The sequence below is a fragment of the Lycium ferocissimum genome, chromosome 12, assembly GCF_029784015.1.
Source record: "Lycium ferocissimum isolate CSIRO_LF1 chromosome 12, AGI_CSIRO_Lferr_CH_V1, whole genome shotgun sequence".
Classification (NCBI taxonomy): domain Eukaryota; kingdom Viridiplantae; phylum Streptophyta; class Magnoliopsida; order Solanales; family Solanaceae; genus Lycium; species Lycium ferocissimum.
Genome location: NC_081353.1, coordinates 37,306,359 through 37,325,463, shown reverse-complemented (window position 1 = coordinate 37,325,463; position 19,105 = coordinate 37,306,359). Strand labels below are relative to the sequence as shown.

Here is a 19,105-nt window from a genome sequence, read left to right as displayed (position 1 = left end):
TCTGCTATTCCAACGTAGCTAGTACTTACTACTTATTTATTATGGATGGGTAGTTGTAATTATCTTTTACACAACCAAATAGTGTAAAATTCTTTGCTGCCAGTCTATAGAAGTTAAAACTTAACAACAAATACATACTTGAAAGTCCTTGATCCCATTTAAATACTAAAGCATAATCATGATGCATCACTACCACCTCTAGCTTAGAAGTACCAAGTGTATATAGTTTGCCAAAATGGTCAAGCCAATTACGGAACCTTTTAAAGATTGACAAAGAACCATGATTAATGAGACAACACAAAGAATTGTTTATGATACAAGGTCAACTATAGGTGCATTTGCTATGCTTACATTGTAAAGAATGTTTCCTATCTTTAGTTTAACGCTTACATTGGAAAAAATTCATCAAAAATTGCAGGTTTATTAATAGAAAGTTGTACAATGAAACTTATACATTTGGTACAACATAAATGCTTTTTCAATGTTTTGGATCTGGACATAATCACATATCCTTTATCCTTACAGAGGTTGAATCATGTCCATCTCCTATCCTGACTGCTAATACCTGCACAACAAAACTAACCGCGTAAAGCTCTCTTTGGGACAATAAATTAAGGAAACACGTAATCTGGCAAAGAAACAAAGGTTATCCCAATTGAACAGACTTTAGTACTTCAGTAGACAAATTATATACTTAGCAGTTATCAACTCCTCATTAGCCTTCAATATATCAATTTAGTTTCCCACTGATAGAGTTGCTGCGACACTCAGCACAATCGGTTAAGAGCTCAGTGGTGATACTTGAAGATTTTAACAACAAACATAAAATGCAGTTGGTTAATGAAGGGTACGGCAATCCTGTCTCTGGAGGGTCACTTGCAAGGAGAGTTAATTTAGTGAATCAAGTTTTGTAGAGATAATAGTCCAGCTAGTAAAAGGTTTTCGACAGTGTAAATGCAAGCAAGTATGAAGGCAAAAACGAGTATCTGATATACTGGACTTACATCATGGAAAGACAAAGGTTGGTTAATTTCCTTAAAAATGCTTTGAAGTTGTAATTGCTGGCAGAGTGAGATTTAGGAGAGTAGATGTGATGCAGTTCTTGTTGTGATTAGCTTTCCCTTCTTAGTTCGATACCACTATTGGATAATGCTATTTCTGTAAAGACGTTGGTTCTGGAAAGCCGCTGAAGGGACATTTGATAAAATTACTGACAATTAGAATGTCAATACGCTTTTACAAAGATGATTACACAGTCTAGATAGTTGGTTTCTGTCTATGAGAAGATTCGTTGTGGATTCACCAGGAAACAAGTTTGGAGGTCAAGAAACTAGCTGGGCTGTGTTTGACTGGTTGCTGACTCTTTAACACTTTTCAGAAGGTAGCTTGAAATAGTCCAAAAGAGGAATCCACAAATTAACTGATTGGTCTACGTCAAGTTACTGAGAAAGTGATTTAAAAATGTTCTGAGCGGGTGATGCCTTTTTCCAGAGTATATTGTCCTGCATTGGTTGGTTTATATATGCAGAGCTGCAGAGTACATGAAAGTGAAAGAAATTTGATATGACATATATCTGGAGTTTGATCACTATTAGCATGTCTTAGAGTTTGTGCTCACACTTGGAAACAAGGTTTTTTTTTAAACAGATTGATGAAAAGATACCTAGGAGATAAAATGCCAATTAACATCCTGGCCCCACTGTTTTCTCTTCTGGTCCTTTCCATGAAAAGGTTGGGCAGCCAGGTGACTACTTCAGAACTCAACTTTATATGATTAGTTATTCTTTAAATAGAGAACCACACAGTGAAATCAACTGTTTTTTTCCAGCTTTAACTGTATTCCTGTAAATGCTTCACGAACCGCTCTCAGTGACTTAATTAGTATAAGTTATTTTACTAACATCACATGAAACACCTCTCATATTGGGGACCACTTCAAATAACAAAATCTTTTTTCAGCAAATTTCCACTGCACTCATTAAAGAGGAAATTGAAGCAGCAACTCAAACAAAGAGTTCTGACGTATAATAGTTACAAAAATGGCTTACCTGATTACACAAGAAAGTTAACAGAATTCCCAATCTTCTTTTGACAGGTCAAGGTACTCAACATAGCCATCTTCAAACATGATCTGTTAGGGGATGGGGAGGATAAAAAGAAATCTTCAGCCAAATCTAACCAAGTCCATCACACAACAAAACATTTCACAGCTCCCTTACCAAATGTTTTTTGGTGATGGCATCAAACTGTTTTACAATTCCAAAGGACCTGAGAAACATAGAGTATATAGGAGTCCTTAGCAATGAGACCTGTAAAAAGTAAAACTTGAACAAGCAAAAGAAAGAAAACCAAAGAATAATGGACAACTGAAGAAAGAGTTTCCTATGAGAAAGCTCCTACAATCCTAGCTATTAGCTTTTGAGGACAGTGTCCTTGATACCAAGTTCACAAGATCTAAAATGCTTTCATACATCCCTGACACATGAAAAAAATGAACAGATCATTCCTCCAATAACATCCTTACTAACCCAAAGATAGTTGCTAAATGTTCAGTTCACCTGACCAAGCTGATCAGGGGATAAACATAAAGAAAAGTTATACTAGATATCTGATTAAATATTCTAGGAACTAAGCTTTTTTGTTTTTCATAACCAAGAAGTCCTCAAGGGCCAGGGCAGCATGGCTTGATACTTGATGGATAAGGGGCCCGCCCCTCTATCCTTCTCCATGTAAATACCAAGCATTTGTCTGCTATAGTGCAGAACTGCCTGTGGAACTCCAATTTCCAGTTTCTGAGTTTCTTTGCTCTTGAATATAAATGGGATACATGAAAGGTATTGTCAGATTGGCTTTCTTTATCAGCTCTGTATTTTTTTTTAATTTTTTTTTTTTTTTTTTGTGGATAAAGGTAACAGTTTCATATAAATGTCCAGCACAAAGGCTGTAGTGAAAGTCAAGAGAAGCAAGAAGAATATTGCATGTAGTATTCTTAATGATTATTATAATTTAAATCCCAAGAAGTACTTTCTTTCATTGTGCAATTACCAGACTTTCTGGGGAAAAGAATTCCAGCACCATTTTCAGAGGGATCGTTCACTACTACGGCAATACATCCAGGTGAGTTTTAGTATTTCTCAGTTTCAAAAATAAGCAAATTCAAGTCGTTTCACTAACTTATGAGAGTAAAGAATCAGTAAGAATAATGTGTAAAATGGTCTTAATGCATATGTTACTTTTAGAAGTCAGGAAAACATCATTTAAGAATGTTATTTTTAAAAGAAAACATTTGCTGATTCGTTTGACTTTCAACAATAACACAATCATCAAGAATATTCTATACAATATTCCTAATGATTCTTAACGTTCCTTGTTATTGTAGCTAAAATACTATATAAGGTGTCCTCGTGTATGCTGTTGACCAAGAAAATAAGAAACATATTTGAATAGACTACACAGTAAGTAGTTTTACTATATAAATTAAAAGACACAAAAGTAGTATACCTTGGAAGGTAGAGCTTTAATTTTTCCCCATCCAACCCATTATATATTAGACTTCAACCATTTAGACGTCAAGTAATAAACTCCAAACTCCCTTGTGCATATGTACGAGGAACAGCTCTCACATCCCATTTTTTGATAGCTCAGTAGTAAGGGGGAAAAAAAGAAAAAGAATCATACAAGGCCAGCTACTGATCTATATCTCTCACCCATCTGTCTGTTTTACAAGGCAGAAAAATGTAAGGACAGCAACTTATAGCTGTCCGTACCCATTAATTTTAGATCGAGTAATCTAGCAAATACAGTAGAAAATCAATAGATTGCAGTATTCAAAATTCTGTCTTAGTACTTTTACCACAACCATGGCCATAGAAGTATAAGTATTTCTTTCATGTCTACGCCAGCAGAAGAAATTGCTTGTATTTCTAGAGTCACCAAAAGTATAAAGAGGCAAGGATCGTCAAAAATCTTTATAGGAGACAACAATCCACTACTTCAACCAATGTGGGACATTCTAACAACCTCTCTACGTCCAGGCAAGACATTTGGAGCATAAATAGCATAACTTAAAGGCTCAACATTGGATAAATTCAACAATAGGGATGGATCTGACTTTAACACCATGTTAAAAAAAAATTAATTTTGCACCTAACTCAACTTCAAAAGCTAACTCAAGAAGTGAGAATTGTCCAAAACAAGAAGACCAACAACCCACTCCTGTAATCAATGTGTAACACTCTAACACCCCTCCCTACTCTGGTATAAACTGAAAAATTGTTACAACTCCACGATAAAACAATTTGAGGGGGGTAATCACATACCTTGTGTCAAGAGAGCGGATTATTCTTATAACTTGACCAATGCAATTACGAGGTCGCCTTATTTTTATGTCAGAATGATAACCTGAACATAATAAATAGGGAGGATCCAAGTTAAATAGAAGAAAAACTAAAATCACCAATGCAGGAGTAAGTTGTAAACCACAGAGTAGCCTACCTATTGGAGGAACTCCAGCTTGTAAAACCTGATGAAAAGATTAAATAATGTTATCATGTTTATTATTGTAAAAGCAAAATGTTCAAGATTCAAGCACACGGTGATGGAAACATAAACCAACATATTTTGTATTACATGGATTTTAAGAATTTATTACTTTCATTTAAAATTTCCTATTGAAGGAACATAACATATGCAGCTCGTTTGATCCTTATGATATACTACAAACAACAGCAGCAAGGTTCTCTGTAAGTACTATAGGCTCTTCTTAACAACTTTTTGGAGGTCTCCACAACATGTCCTTAATGCTGAGGAATACAACTTTACCATTTTAAAAATAAAATAAAATAACGGCAGCAAGGCGGAGAGACAAATACAAAGGTAAGAAATAATTAGCGATAACACTTTCCTCAACTATGTTCTCGTTTCTTTTTGTCAATTTTAGATATGAGATGACTAGTTAACTAAAAGTTCAGGACTAAAGTTGCAAAATCATATCCTGATTGATGAGCTATAAATCGTGCCCAGAATCCAGGTCTTCCTTTATCATCCAAGTTATCATCCAAAAAAGACTGAAGAGAAGTCACAATTTGCAGCAAAAATTGACTGAAAGGCCATCTAACAAATATGTAGAATATAAAGGCAATAGTACAGGAAAAACAAAACTAAGTTCCCAATTTGTATAAGATGTGGTAAATCACTCCATATTGAACTATATTGCATGCTTCATTAGATAATGCCTTGCATATTTCATTGGAGGCTACCTTGAAAGCCCCATTAGAGCAAGCAACGACGACACAGAAGAAGAGCAATAAAAGAGAAATACTTTTTATTGAAGCCCCATATGAAAATGAAAAAAGGAGATGGGAAAATCGTCTAAGAGTGATATATTTTGGGAAAAAACAAGAAAGCAAATATGGGAAATACTATTAATAAAAGAGATATATTAGAGAAAAGGTTTGGGATATGCTCCTTATATAGCAACATGTGAAATGAGAATGAGAGGTTTTTGGCCAAACAGAATTTTTTATTCAACCAAATATAGTATTAGGCACAATCAGCCCATTTGGACTATAGAGTTAAATCTCAAAAATAAATCACTCACTCAACTTACTCTGCACTTAAACACACTGTACAAGCCATCAGTAACTCAGTATGTGAGCTTCTTCATCTAGCAGCAGAGTGGGAGGCAGTTAACATGGGAAACAATTTAAACTGTCTAATCACATGACATTTAAATGAGGATAAGATGTAGTAATTACTGATTCATGCACTTAAGGAATATCTCAATCTTCCCAAATTATTTAACGTGTGTTCACAATTAATAATTAGTATTGAGTAAGTTTTAGCTCTTGGTTTGTTTGTTCAATAACGTTTCCAAATTAAAGATGTGGTATTAGATAGGGAAAGGGGAAAAGAACTAAAAATGTATTTGAAACGCCAAAAAAATCCTATTCATGTATTTCTGCTCTCATCTAATATAAGGAGTAGTATTCCTTAGAATTAAAATGTATGTTTAGACTTTTGTACATAATCATTATAGAAATAGTATTTAATAGTAAAGCAGCTTTTTTTTCTTTTTTGTTTATTCAGGTGAAGATCAATTAGTTTAGAATGTGACAGTTTTGTTTTTCAAGATTAACTAAATATCTTTACTTATTTATTTATTTCTGAAATGGTTGAATTTAACACATTAAAGTGTTTGCTGTTATCTTCTATTTATCTTTTCTTTAATTAGCAGTTACGAAACACTTAATGATATTAATTCACATCATGGAAATTTAAGTTGATACTAATTGATACCTAAGTTGCTCGGACACAGGTGCAGGTATCTGATACAGGTACGGATCCGAGTGTCGGATTGGGCAAAATCTAAATTTTAAATTCCGGGGGTGCGGATCCAGGTATGGATACGGGTGCGGGGAATTGGCTAAAAAAATTCAAAATTATAAAAATAGAGCTACAAAGAATGCGATCCCTTGAATTCTTGGTTTCTCTCTGTTTGGCCTGGAACATGAAGAAGCGAATATGAGACAAAAGGGCAATAATATTGAAGGTATGTCATTTCCCTTGTCTTAAATTTGTTTCATCTTTCGTTTTGATAAATCAAAATCTCAATTTTCCTCCCAAATTTGTCCATGGACTCCGATCAAAGTATCCAAAGTTGGTTGACCGTATCTGGGACGTATCCTGCACCCGTCCAGTGTCGAGACGGGTGCGGCATCAAAAACGAAGAGTCCGCGCAACTTAGATTGATACATGTATCTATTTCTTGAGTTCAAATGAGTAATTACCATTTTTTATTTATTTATTATTACTCACATATATAGCAATTATTGTAGGAATTAAATTTAGTTTGAAGGATAACAAAGTCCATCAACTTTTGACGGGCATTTAGGTCTTTCTACTTTTAACTTTTTTGCTTCCCGCTTTTAGAATAGTATAGATTATTATTATTTTGATTGGTAAAATATTCCAAGCAAATTACTGAAGCTCATCAACAACATAAATGTTACCATATCTCTCAAGTTATAGATATTGTCAGAGATACATACATGATGCGTAGATAGAAGCGCTTTCAATTTGGGAGAGGTGGCAGCCACCTGACATGCCACTAGCTTTAACGCAGCATTTGAAGCAGGGAGTTTTGGCTTGTTAGGTTTAACGCCCAGCTTTCTCCTACATCCTACAGCACCGCAGTGGCAATCTTGATCTGCACCAAATTGAACAAACCTGCTATACTAGTTAGACTCAAATAGGTTATGTAGATTCCGAGAAGGTTTTCTTTTGTAGGTATTTAAACTCTCAGAAGAATAACACACTGCAGACCTTAGAGGTAGAAGAAAAATCAAGTAAATTAAAGTGGAGCCTCATACTTGTAATCGTAGGTCAGATGCTCGCCCCTTTTAATGTCTCGTGCCGCAAATATGCCAATTCTTGTTTCACCATCAATCGTCCTAAAATCACCGGACATGGAAATGAAATGTAATATACAGTTGAATCTCTAGGAATGGGGGTTGAGAATAAACAAGTATGATTAATTATTAAGCAATTTCTATACCATTTCTGCATCTCAGTATTTGGACAACAACTATGATTAATGTATCTGGATTTATTGCCCTTGTAAGTGGCATCAATCACCATATCCCGATTGATTTCACACAAGTAAAAGTTTGTTTCCCCACTGTGCTTCATTTTCCAAAGCCTCTCTTCACATGTTTTGTCATCAATAACTGCAGTAGTAAGCATATTTCCTTGCTAAATGAAGTTCAGAATGCACAAAACATAAATTATTCCTCGAAATATAAGCAATAAGTGAAAGAACTTCACCTTCTCCCACATACTCTATAACAAAGTCTCCTCGCTCGATATCTTCATCTGCCACAATCCCAGAGCCACATTTCTCAGTCTGCATGTTACATGTCAACAAACTTGACCAACCATTTATATAATGACAAAAAATTGAGGAAGAATGTGATTGTTGTGCGGTTTGCTAGAGAATGCAAAGCAAGAAAAAAGTGAAATTGTAACCTCTTCTAATTTCTTTCAAGATACATGAGAGACACAAAATGACACAATAAATAGATACAATAATCACTCACCACTGGATGTCCCTTTTTTAATGTAATAACTCTAAGACTGCTGAACAGAAATTCTTTAGAAATCATCAGACGTCAGGTTCATCTATGCAGGGTTTGATATTGATTTATTCACTCCTGATCAGGTTCTAAGTTCAGGAGACCAAATTGAAATGGCATTCACTGTTTCGGTCAAAGAAAGTTGTAGTATGATTCTCAGGATCTTAATGACAGGAAAGCTGTTACTCTCTTGGCAACTAATTTTAGGTAGTATTTCTCTGGTCATAAAATTGGCAGTAGACAAACTTAAGCAGAAGGAAAAAAAAATTTAGGAATAAGGGAATTGCAACCGCCACATGGATAATTCAGCAACCCAAAAAGAAATAAACCACAAACAAGAACATTGGTGAAACTTCTATTCATTCTACTTTTCTTTGATGAAGTAATTGGTTTCATTGATGGCATCCAGTAGATGCAGAAAATGAAGAGTACAAAGTGCTAGAACATTGGTGAAACATCTATTCATTCTACCTTCCATTCTAGCCAGATAACACTTTAATGAAAATTGAAATGGGGAGCTCAAGAGCTTCTTACGAGGTGAAACAACTAACAAGAAAGGAATAAAAAGAGACTATGCAGCAGGACTCACGTGGATGAAAATTTTATATAATATAAGTCCATAATATTTTTCGAAAGTTAAATGTTAAAAGTTAATTGCATTTTTGGTCGCTGGCTTTGGACGGTTCGATCAATCTCAATCAAAATTAAGTGCTTTTCCCACATTCATATGTGTGCTAAATACGGACCTCCTCCCAATGGTATTGATTCAGGGAAGAAAAAGAAGAAACATTGCTCAACTCATAAGCCTTTTTAAATTGCACTTATCAAAAAAAAAAAAAAAAAAAGATCTTAAAAAAGGGAAACATATCAAAGGTTTTTTTCAAAAGGAAAACTATCAAGGGTTCTATGGAAAGTTTTTCAGTCTCGATTGTCTAAAGATGATATATGACTCTTCCAAAGAAGTTAAAAACAATTGTTTTTATAAGGTAATTAATTTTATTGAAGCAAGTACCAAGGAGGAAAAGCAAAATAGAACAATACAGAATTACAAAAATCTCCACAAGGCATCACAAATGTCATCTCAACGAGAAGAAGCTAAAAACAATTAAGCAGTTACAATGTGTCCATTAAGTGATATTTGTTCAATTATCTGAAGCTGCAAAAAGTCCTTTAGTGTCTACCTTCACTAATTTCATCTTCTTCACAGGACGTTGATGGAATGGCTTATTCAGACAAGAAATCCCACATTTACAACCCGAGGAGCAGCTAGACATCAGCAGGCTGTAAAATTAAAATAAAGTCTGAAAACCAATTACACACTTCTCTAAAGCTGTTTCAAATGTCCCAAATAAAATGCTGAAATACAATCTTCATCCTTCCAATTAATCAAATACATATCAGCCATCTAAAAGAACAACTGCTAAAAAGATATAGCACCATAAATACTATCCAAGAAAATCAATAATACCATAAGAATCTATATGTATGCCTAGACTAGTCACATGAGCTTTCTAAACAACCTAACCCGGATTGGAGTTGCCGGATTGGAGCTGCAGCCCAGTGGTTGCAACACTTTGGTGCATGGTTCCAATCCCCCTTCCATTTTCCACCTACGTCTTCGCCACTATTTAATGGTCCACTCCCCTTCCAAAAAAATAATAAGCAAAAAAAAAAAGAACCTCTTTTTCTGTTGCCACCTCTAAGTCTTCTGCTAGAAATCACACCAAAGAAATCATGGGCAAATAGAAGACTACCACAAGAATATAAGCAGAAAATGTCTGTAGTTTGCCAAAAATGCTAAGAGCCTAAAACATGCTATATACAATATGTTCACATAGATTTAAATGGAAAAGGTATGCACATAACAGCATGAAGCTGTCAGCTAAAGAACCATTGAGAACTTGAATTAATGCATTTATGAACCAAGTCATAGAGCCGATATTTCCACAAATATATGTAACACTTTTCCAATTTGCCAACGGAACTTAATCTGAATCATCCTCACCCACAGAGACAATCCTTGCCACACACAGTAGAAGTTTCTGGCGTTGAGCTGCAGGAACAAAATATACCATCATCTTCCAAACGTCGCTTTACCTTCTTAGTGAGGTATATATCTTCAAGTAGTTAATACCAACAGAAGGAGAAAAGGAGGAGGATACAAAGCAAGATCGCAAAGATAAAAGACTATGCAGGTCAAATAGAAACCTAAGTGAAAAGTAAATGAGATAAAGCACAAAGATCTTATCCAAGATATGCAGAAGCAAACAGTGCACGCTCAGGAAGTAAACTATCACAATATGGAAGAGCATCTAATAGATAGGTAAATATCTTAGGTACAACTATTAAGCCGATCAAATGAAAGGATACTGCGCTTTATAAAGGTATAGGGCATTGATTGCCATTTATTTAACCACTCTGGAAGTTCAAAATCAACAGGATCACCAATCTCCTTTGTTAGTTTGCTGAATACGTGCCCAATCCCACCATGAACAGCAGTCTGGCCAGAACAAGGAAATATTGGCATACAGTATAATATCACACATTATAATATCTTTGTACATTTTAAATTGATACAGCAACATGCGGAACAAAGACAAAGCTCCCAAGCTTTGCTTCTGTAAATGGCACCTTCCAGTTGCCTTTCTTAATGGAAACTTCTTACTTATCCAAAAAAAAAAAAAAAAACATGCGGAACAAAGAGCATGAACTGGAAGATATTAGTATCTGAACCTTCATAGCAGGCATCACTTCAATTGTTGACTGGATTGACTATAACCTAATAATGGTAAAACAATGAATCAATTAATATGCAGCGAACCTGATATACAAAGTAGAAAATTGCAGATTAATATTTATCAAATAAAGTAGAAATTGCAGATTAAGATTTATCAAATACCATAATATTTATCAAATAAAGTAGAAATTGCAGATTAAGATTTATCAAATACCATACCATATATTAGAAAATGCAGTACTTGCTCTACACCACAAACCTGATTGTACTGTTTGAGTGGTTCAAAATTTTGACTATTATCTTTTATCCCCTTTTTGTTATCGAGATTATCTTTTATTCCTTGAAATATGATTCTTCAGATTATGTAGCTAAGAAATGAAAATTTGGATGACCACTAAGTGTAAGGCTATAATCTTTTCGATCGTAGTCTATATAGCTTTAAACTTTAACAAGAAACAGGTAGCAGCTCAGCTACCATATATAACAACAGTGCATGTGAAAGACACTATTTTGTAATGGATGAAACAGGAGAAAGTTCAAAGAAATGACATTTTTCCTTTTTTTTTTTTTGGAAAATGACAATTTTATCATGCTGAATGCCGATTAAAAGGAAGTTCATGAAAATAAAATACATAAACTAGGAATTTCAGCAATCTTATTTATGCCATTGCTGGGCCAATGAAATTTCTGATAATGCTACCAAAAATTCCCACTTCCTTTCACATCCTACTCTCATTTAATGGATAATCTTAAGAACACGTATAGAATTTCAGCCATTCAGTTTTCTCTACTCACATTATCCACCACTTTATCTGCATTCATAATAATTCTTGAGTTACCTGAAAAGCTGATTTGAGCTAATGACCATTTAGCCTATTATTGCTTGTCCCAGTTAAACATCAACCTTGACCTAGGCAGCATCAAGAAAACAGGAACAAGTCACTCTTCAAACTACAGAAAGTAACAATGCTTGCAACAAAGGAAAAATAAGGGCATTACCAAAAGGAAAATAAACAACATAACATGGCCAAAATAAAGGAGAATGGGCAAGGAAGGAATCAAATATTAGAGTTCAGAGAGACAACCGCACCACAATTTCAAGGCCGACAAGAAGTCAAAGCTAAGCTAATAAATTAGTGTATAAAACCCATTTTGAAGAATTGTGTCTTTAAGAGGAGTTGGGAATTGGAAATATATCAGGAACTAATAGAGTATGTTCTTAGAGCACATTTACATCAAAGTAGGTGATGGTAGAAACACTTTATATTTAAAAGTAAGATGGTCAGGGAATACACCTCTCAGAGATCAGTTCCCCGCCACTTTCAGCATAGTAAATAATCACAATGCCGCAGTTGAAGATTACTGGTCTAGTCAAGGATGAAATATTTCCCTAACAAGAACGTGCAATGATTGGGGAAGAAGGCGAAGTAATTGGGAAATGGAGGATATGAGCAGCTATGTGTAGATAACAGATACTCCCTCCATCCGAATTTATGCGAAAGTGTTTGACTGAGCACAAAATTTAAGAAACAATGGAAGACTTTTGAAACTTGGGATCTAAAACAAAATAATATAATATAGATACTTGTGTGGTTAAATCATCTCATTAAGGGTAAAACGGGTATTCTAAAGTTACATTGTTACTAAATATAGAAAGGTGTCATTCTTTTTGGGACTGACTGAAAAGGATAGGGTGTCACATAAATTGGGACGGAGTGAGTAGCTTCTAAGGTCAATAATTAACACAGAATAGGGTAGTATGGAAGGAACTAAGGGTAGCCTTTTCTCAGTGAAGTCCGAGTATAAAGTTTAGTCCCAAAAACAGACCATAAGTATGGCAATGGAAATTGATATGGAGAAATAGAGCACCTTCAAAAGTAGAGTGTTTTTACAGCTATTGGTCGGATATATTTTCTTGACCCAACACAATCTACAAAGAAGAGGTATAACTATTTGCAACGTATGACTAATGCGAAGAAGATAATAAATACGCGAAACACTTATTCATCCACTGCTAAATCGCAAACCAGATCCAGTACGTGTTTTTGGATTCACTTGAAGTTAATACTGAATCCCAGAATATCCCCAAGTTGAAACCTAAATAAGTCAAACTAAAACGACGATTTTGAAATCTAAGCATCCATTCAACTACAGATGATAAAAAAAATTTAAATTCAAAATTCTCAGTCTCTGGTGCACTTCCAAAATTAAATGAAGAACCTAAATTTAATCCAAATGTGAACAAAAATTGAAACCCAGAAAATGAAAAATTGGATTTCTCGTCCAAATAAAAAGGGAAATTTTCAAAAATATACAACCCAACATAAAATATTACGCCACGTAAACATATTTTCAGTTTATACAATATTATACAGCATTATACCTCGGGGAAAGCATTATACAAAATGTATTAACCTTGTATAAAAGTTTATTATAGTGTATTAAAGGTGTCTATACACAAATATGGGCTAAACTGGGTAACAAACCCAAAATATGGGCTAAAGTGTGTAAATATTTTCTCCCAGTAGACATAGAGCGTAATTTTCCCAAATAAAAACGTGTACTCAAAACAACAACCAGAACTCATTTGAAGAATATGCAATTGAACATCATCTTCACTACTAAATAATAATAGAAAAAACAGCATAAATGAAAACAACACAGTAAGACAAAAACAATCGAAACCCTGAAAATGGAAAATAGGATTTCTTCTCCGAAAGAAAACATGAAGTCAAAACAACAACCAGAACCCATTTGAAGAATATGCAGTCGAAACACATTTTCAAGACTACATAATAAAAAAGAACAGCATAAATGAAAATCTCGTAACCTAACAAACAATTCAACCATAATTAACAGCATAATAATTCACCATTTCACTTTTTAAGCAAAGAGAAGTCCGTAAAAAAACAAAAGAACTACGTAAATTTCCAATAAAGTTACCAAAACTGAAAACAATTTTGGTCCAAAACCCTAGTAAAACAGCGCAGTTGGGGGAAAAACAATTAGAGTAAGTGTTTTGGTTGATTCACGAGGATTTAAAAAAAAAAATCACGAACCACTACGCATAGCAATTAGCAATTAGTTCTTTCACTATGCAATCGAAACACATTTTCAATACTAAATAACTAAAAACACAGCATAAATGAAAATCTTGTAATCCAAACAAACAATACAACCATAATTAACAGCGTAATTCACCATTTCTTTTTTTTTTTGTCAGAAAGAAGAATGAAAGAACTAAGTAAATTTCGAATAAAGTTACCAAAACTGAAAACAATTTTCATTCCAAACCCTAATAAGACCACCCATTTGGAAAATCAATTAGAGCAACATAAACAAACAAATCAACCATAATTAACAATATAATTCACCATTTAAGAATGAAAGAAACTAAGTAAATTACGAATAAAATTTCCAAAACTGAAAACAATTTTCGTTCCAAACCCTAATGAAAAGCAATTAGAGTAAGTCAAACAAGCAATTCAACCATAATTAACAGAATAATTCCCCATTTCATTTCATTTTTTTAGTAACGAGAAAATCAGAACTGAGTAAATTTCGAATGAAGTTACCAAAAATGAAAACAATTATCGTCCAAAACCCTAGTAAAACCACCCATTTAGGGAAAAGCAATTAGAGTAAGTAATTTGGTTAATTAACGAGGGTAAAAATGGAAATGAAAGTAAATTAGAGGACTAAATAAGAAACATGAGAAGATAAATAAAGAGAAGAAAAAAAAACCGTTTTCCGGCGGGAAGTAGTCGGAGAAATGAAGTGTTGGTCGGAGCAGAGCTGAATATAAACGCGGGAGGTTACATTAGATGTTCAATATCTAATTTATCCCACTAAAATGACTAAAATATCCTTTATGTTAGAGGGATAGAACTTTTTTTTTTTTTTTTTTTTTACCCCAAACTTTTTAATTTTAACAAAGATCTTTTTAACGACAACGGAAAGCTCTGCTCCTGTGCAAGATAATCTGCACTAATTAGGTGAGTCTCGTGCGATGAGATGGGTCTATAAGGTAAATTTCCTGTTATTGTAGGTAAGGATTTTTGGACGTAAGGTATTTATTATGGAAGTCTCTTGCTCAACCAACTAAACCATTCTTGAACAAAGCATTGATTGTTCTACGGAGGAAAATTTCAGACACTTCTCGAAAAGAACGTACTCCCTCCGTTTCAATTTAAGTGTGCCAGTTTGATTGGGAACAAAGTTTAAGGAATAAAAGGACAATTTTGAATCGTGTGGTCTTAAATTAAAGATATGCGTAGTCCTTTAAATCCTTAGTCTTAACTTATCATTTAGAATGTTGGATTGACCCATTTTTACTAAATATAGAAAGAAACACTCTTTTTAGGACATACCAAAATAGAAAGTAAGATACTTAATTTGAGATTAATAAAGTATATTAACTTAAAGGTTGTTTAAAATGAAAATAGATTTTTAAATATTTTCAAAACGAAAATGAAATCTCTAGGTTACACACATTATGTACAAATGCTACAATTACAAGATTATTTCGAAGTACTTTTATTGTACTTCCGATAGTAGATTGAGAAGCGTACAAAATCAAACAGCTAAAAAAATCACGAGAAAGAAAAGGAAATTGTGATTATTTTTTTGGCTCAAAGTGATTGTCAAGCATATGCATATTTAGGTCCGACTAAATCGGATTTAGATTACAATCATAGCTTGGCTACATCCTTCAGTACAGTAGGTATTTTTATATGTACACTCTGTTAGGAACACGACTTTTTTCCTTATCTTTTTAGTTCCGTTCTGTGTTTGGTTTTCGTTTCTGGGACTCGACTAATCTAGATTCGTGTTGGTGACTTAATTCTCAGTCTTTCGAACCTGAGATCTTTGATTTATAGCCTATTTGGCCATGTTTCGGCAAAGCAAAAAAGTGCTTAATTTTTGTTTTAAAAAAATTATTTTAAAGAATTGAGGTGCTTAGCCAAGCTTTCAAGTAAAAATAAGTGTTTTTGACAATTAGTAGAAATTATTTTCCAGAAGCCGGAAAATTTTCCCTAGAAACACTTCAGTAATCTTGGCTAAGTGCACTCGATGCTCTAAAAGTATTTTTTTTAAGCACTTTTGAAAATAATTATATTTTGGATGTTTGACTAAATAGACAATAAGGATGGATGAGTACTTATAACTTCATCACAAGTCGCACCTTTCGTGATAAGAACACTTTTACTAAATATTAATTACTCTAATAAAATTTCGATGATTTTCTATATTATTTGAAGGTTGTATTAGATTGTCCATCAGAATTTCTTACGGTATTAGGATGATGGTACCTGCTATTTAAATGGTTTGAGATCAATAACATTTGTGACCAACAGAGGTGTACCTATGGGCCATATGGCTGCCACAAGGCCCAGGATAACAACAAGGAGTTTGATATTTCTTTTGGGGCGGTGTTTAATTTTTGTCCCTCGAATTGCTGGTCTTTAATTTTTTTTTTTCCTTGGCTTAAAAAGGTGATAAAAAATATACTGAGATTTTGGGTTCGAACCCCCGCTCAATTAAAAAAAAAAAAATCACAAGGCAAGACTTTTGCAAAGTCTGCCTTATGCGGCATACTTTCCCTTAAGGCATAACTAAAAGTTTGTTGTTTCTAGCATAAGTTCTATGTAACTTCGCTCGAATAGGCATAGGTTCATAGAAACCTATGTCTTGCGAAATTATTATTTTTGACTCTATTGGGTTCGAACCTAGAATCTCTGGCTATTCTCGGCCACCTCTGTAAGTGAAGGGCAAAGATTAAACACCAACGAATTAAGGGGAAAAAAATTATAGACCAGTCCGTATGAAGGGAAATCGTGCAAATTTCCCATTGAGATTCAAACAAAAAATTGCATGGATTGCCCTTCTTTTGGGGTGGTCTTTAAATGTTGCCCCTCATATTTGTGGTCTTTAAGTTTTGCCCTTCGCTTAAAAAGATGGGCAAATATTAAGGTTCTGGGTTCGAATCCCCGCTCAGGCATAAAATAAAAAAATATTTTCGAATGCAAGGCAAGGCTTGGGCGCGTGTATACCGGATCCGACATATACTTCTTAAGGAATAACTAAAGTTATGCCGGATCCGACATACTTATGCCTTATGGGGGCAGTCTTTTAGTTAAGACATAACTAAAAATATGCCCCATAAGGCAGAATTTTTCTTAAGACATAGACTTTTCCTTATAAGGCAAACCTTTGGCTATGCGCCCAGGAAAAGTTTTGTCCCATGGGGCATACTTTTAGTTATGCGCTACGAAGGCAGATTTTAGTTAATGATAACTAAAAGATGCACTAACGCGAAACTTTTCCTTAAGGTATAAACTTTTTTCTTTATAAGATGAAACTTATAGTTATGCGGTCCCAGATAACTTTAGTTATTCCTTAATAAGTGTATGTCGGATCCCAAGATACATGCGCCCTAACCCCGTATTGCGAAAATATTTTTTTATTTTATGCCTGAGCGGTGGTTCGAATCCAGAACCTCATGATTTCTACGCGAAACTCAGGGTTACAATGCCAAGGGCAAAAATTAAAGACCAGGAATTTGAGGGGCAACAAATAATGACCACCCATTTAAAAAGGGCAATCCTGCGAATTGCCCATATTCAAATAGGAGATGATCATTCTGTTCTTTTTGTGGATTACATGGTACCAAATGAAGTAGGGAAAACTACGTATATATACATGTTAAGGAGAAATTTTTACAAAACGTGACGATTTCTCCTTAAGATATATATATATATATATATATATATATACATACACGTAGTTGTCGTGGGCGATTTTATCGCTGCGGGGTTCATCCGAACCCCCTGCCGAAAAAAATTATGTATTTTCAAAGTTAAAAATTATTTTGTTATGTGTACATAGAGATGAACCCCCGAGTTCGCGTATTTACCAATGGAAAATATGTAGTTGTCCCAATGGAATATGTACATTGAGAGTATTGGGCTCTATATGAAGCCCATCACATCCTCCACGATCACGCCTACTACAAATTCTCGAGTGAGAAGGGCCAAAAGGATCATTTAAATCGTCACTATTTCACTTTATAATATGCTTGCTAGCTTTCTTTATGTTTGATATTTTGATTTTCATGAACTTTTACATTTTTTTGGCTTGGGTTAAAGTTATTACGTGAGAATTATCAACTTACATAGTTTTCGTCTAAAGCTGGGCAAACACCAACGGAAGTGATAAGCTATTAATAATTGCATGTTTTTGTCTCCATGATCAAAGAATACTTCTCGTGGTCCAAATTTAAGAGTTTATTTATTTAGAAAATTGTAATTATTAAAGTGTGCAAAATAGTTTGTTTGGTCAAGCTTCCCCAAGGCCAAAAGTGTTTATTTTTTTATTTTTTTTATTTTAAAGTTGAGTGTTTGACCAAGCTTTTAGGAGAAAAAAAGAGCTTTTGAGTAGAAGCAGAAATAAATTTTAAAAAACTAGCAAAAATAATTTTTTGGGAAAAAATATTTTTTCAAACAAGCTAATTTTGCCCACTCGAAAAGATCATATGAAGGTTCTAAATAATACGTTAAAATTGAATATTGACAAGATGTTATCACAAAGATTAGAAGCTTGGTCAAACATGTCACATAAGACAACTCTTATAATTACAATCTCCAAAATAAAGCAAACTTCTAAATTTGAACTATAAAAATATATTTACATTTAATTAGTGTGCAATATTTTCAATAAACCCGCCTTGATTAATTTATTAGTTAATCTTATAGCATTTCAACTCTTTTCAGCTCATTTTAGTATTGTAAAATAGCAATTGCCGTTAAAATGATTGCATTATTTGTTTAACCCAGAAGTTGAAACTAAAGTGATTGGATATCAATAAAACAATTTCGAATTAATAAGCTAGTGCATAATTGATATTGCAATAAATGCTGTTGTTACACCTTAGGAAAAAAATTAATTGAGTCCATGAAATAATTCTCGCGATGAACGGTAACTTTCGCGGATGAAGATTACTTGGTGAGCAAAAAATCGAAAATTAAAAAGCGAGAAAATCGATTTCTTTTTCATTTTCTACCCCCTCTCTCTCACTCTAAACTCTCTAAACCCTCCCAAACCCTCCTAAAAGCTCTCTAGATCTTTCAAGTTGAATTCCTCCAAATCAAACCAAAATTTCATCTTAGGAAATTGGAAACTAGTTAGGAAAGGATTATAGTATTTGGTGCTTGATGTGTGGTGATTATTGAAGCTT

General features: G+C 34.0%; 1 protein-coding gene across 5 annotated transcripts; it reads right to left on the bottom strand.

Annotated features, from left to right (window-relative positions):
- Positions 1 to 288: 288 nt before the first annotated feature.
- On the bottom strand, positions 289 to 14,757 carry LOC132041143 (histone-lysine N-methyltransferase ASHH3-like). 5 transcript variants are annotated; one of them, XM_059431955.1, is made up of 15 exons: positions 14,614 to 14,755; positions 11,709 to 11,779; positions 10,866 to 10,911; positions 10,503 to 10,632; positions 10,138 to 10,249; positions 9,314 to 9,413; positions 7,825 to 7,903; positions 7,556 to 7,727; positions 7,371 to 7,451; positions 7,050 to 7,227; positions 4,495 to 4,522; positions 4,320 to 4,401; positions 2,220 to 2,268; positions 2,049 to 2,131; positions 289 to 565 (listed from the first exon to the last, which is right to left on the bottom strand). In XM_059431955.1, exons 3-14 carry the CDS (start codon positions 10,878 to 10,880, stop codon positions 2,066 to 2,068), a joined length of 1,092 nt encoding a protein of 363 aa, XP_059287938.1. In that variant the 5' UTR covers positions 10,881 to 10,911; positions 11,709 to 11,779; positions 14,614 to 14,755; the 3' UTR covers positions 289 to 565; positions 2,049 to 2,065. The 5 variants fall into 5 exon arrangements, with proteins under 5 accessions (XP_059287938.1, XP_059287940.1, XP_059287943.1 ...); XM_059431957.1 differs by lacking the exon at positions 14,614 to 14,755 and adding an exon at positions 12,163 to 13,550; XM_059431960.1 differs by lacking the exon at positions 10,866 to 10,911.
- Between the last annotated feature and the right edge of the window lie 4,348 nt (positions 14,758 to 19,105).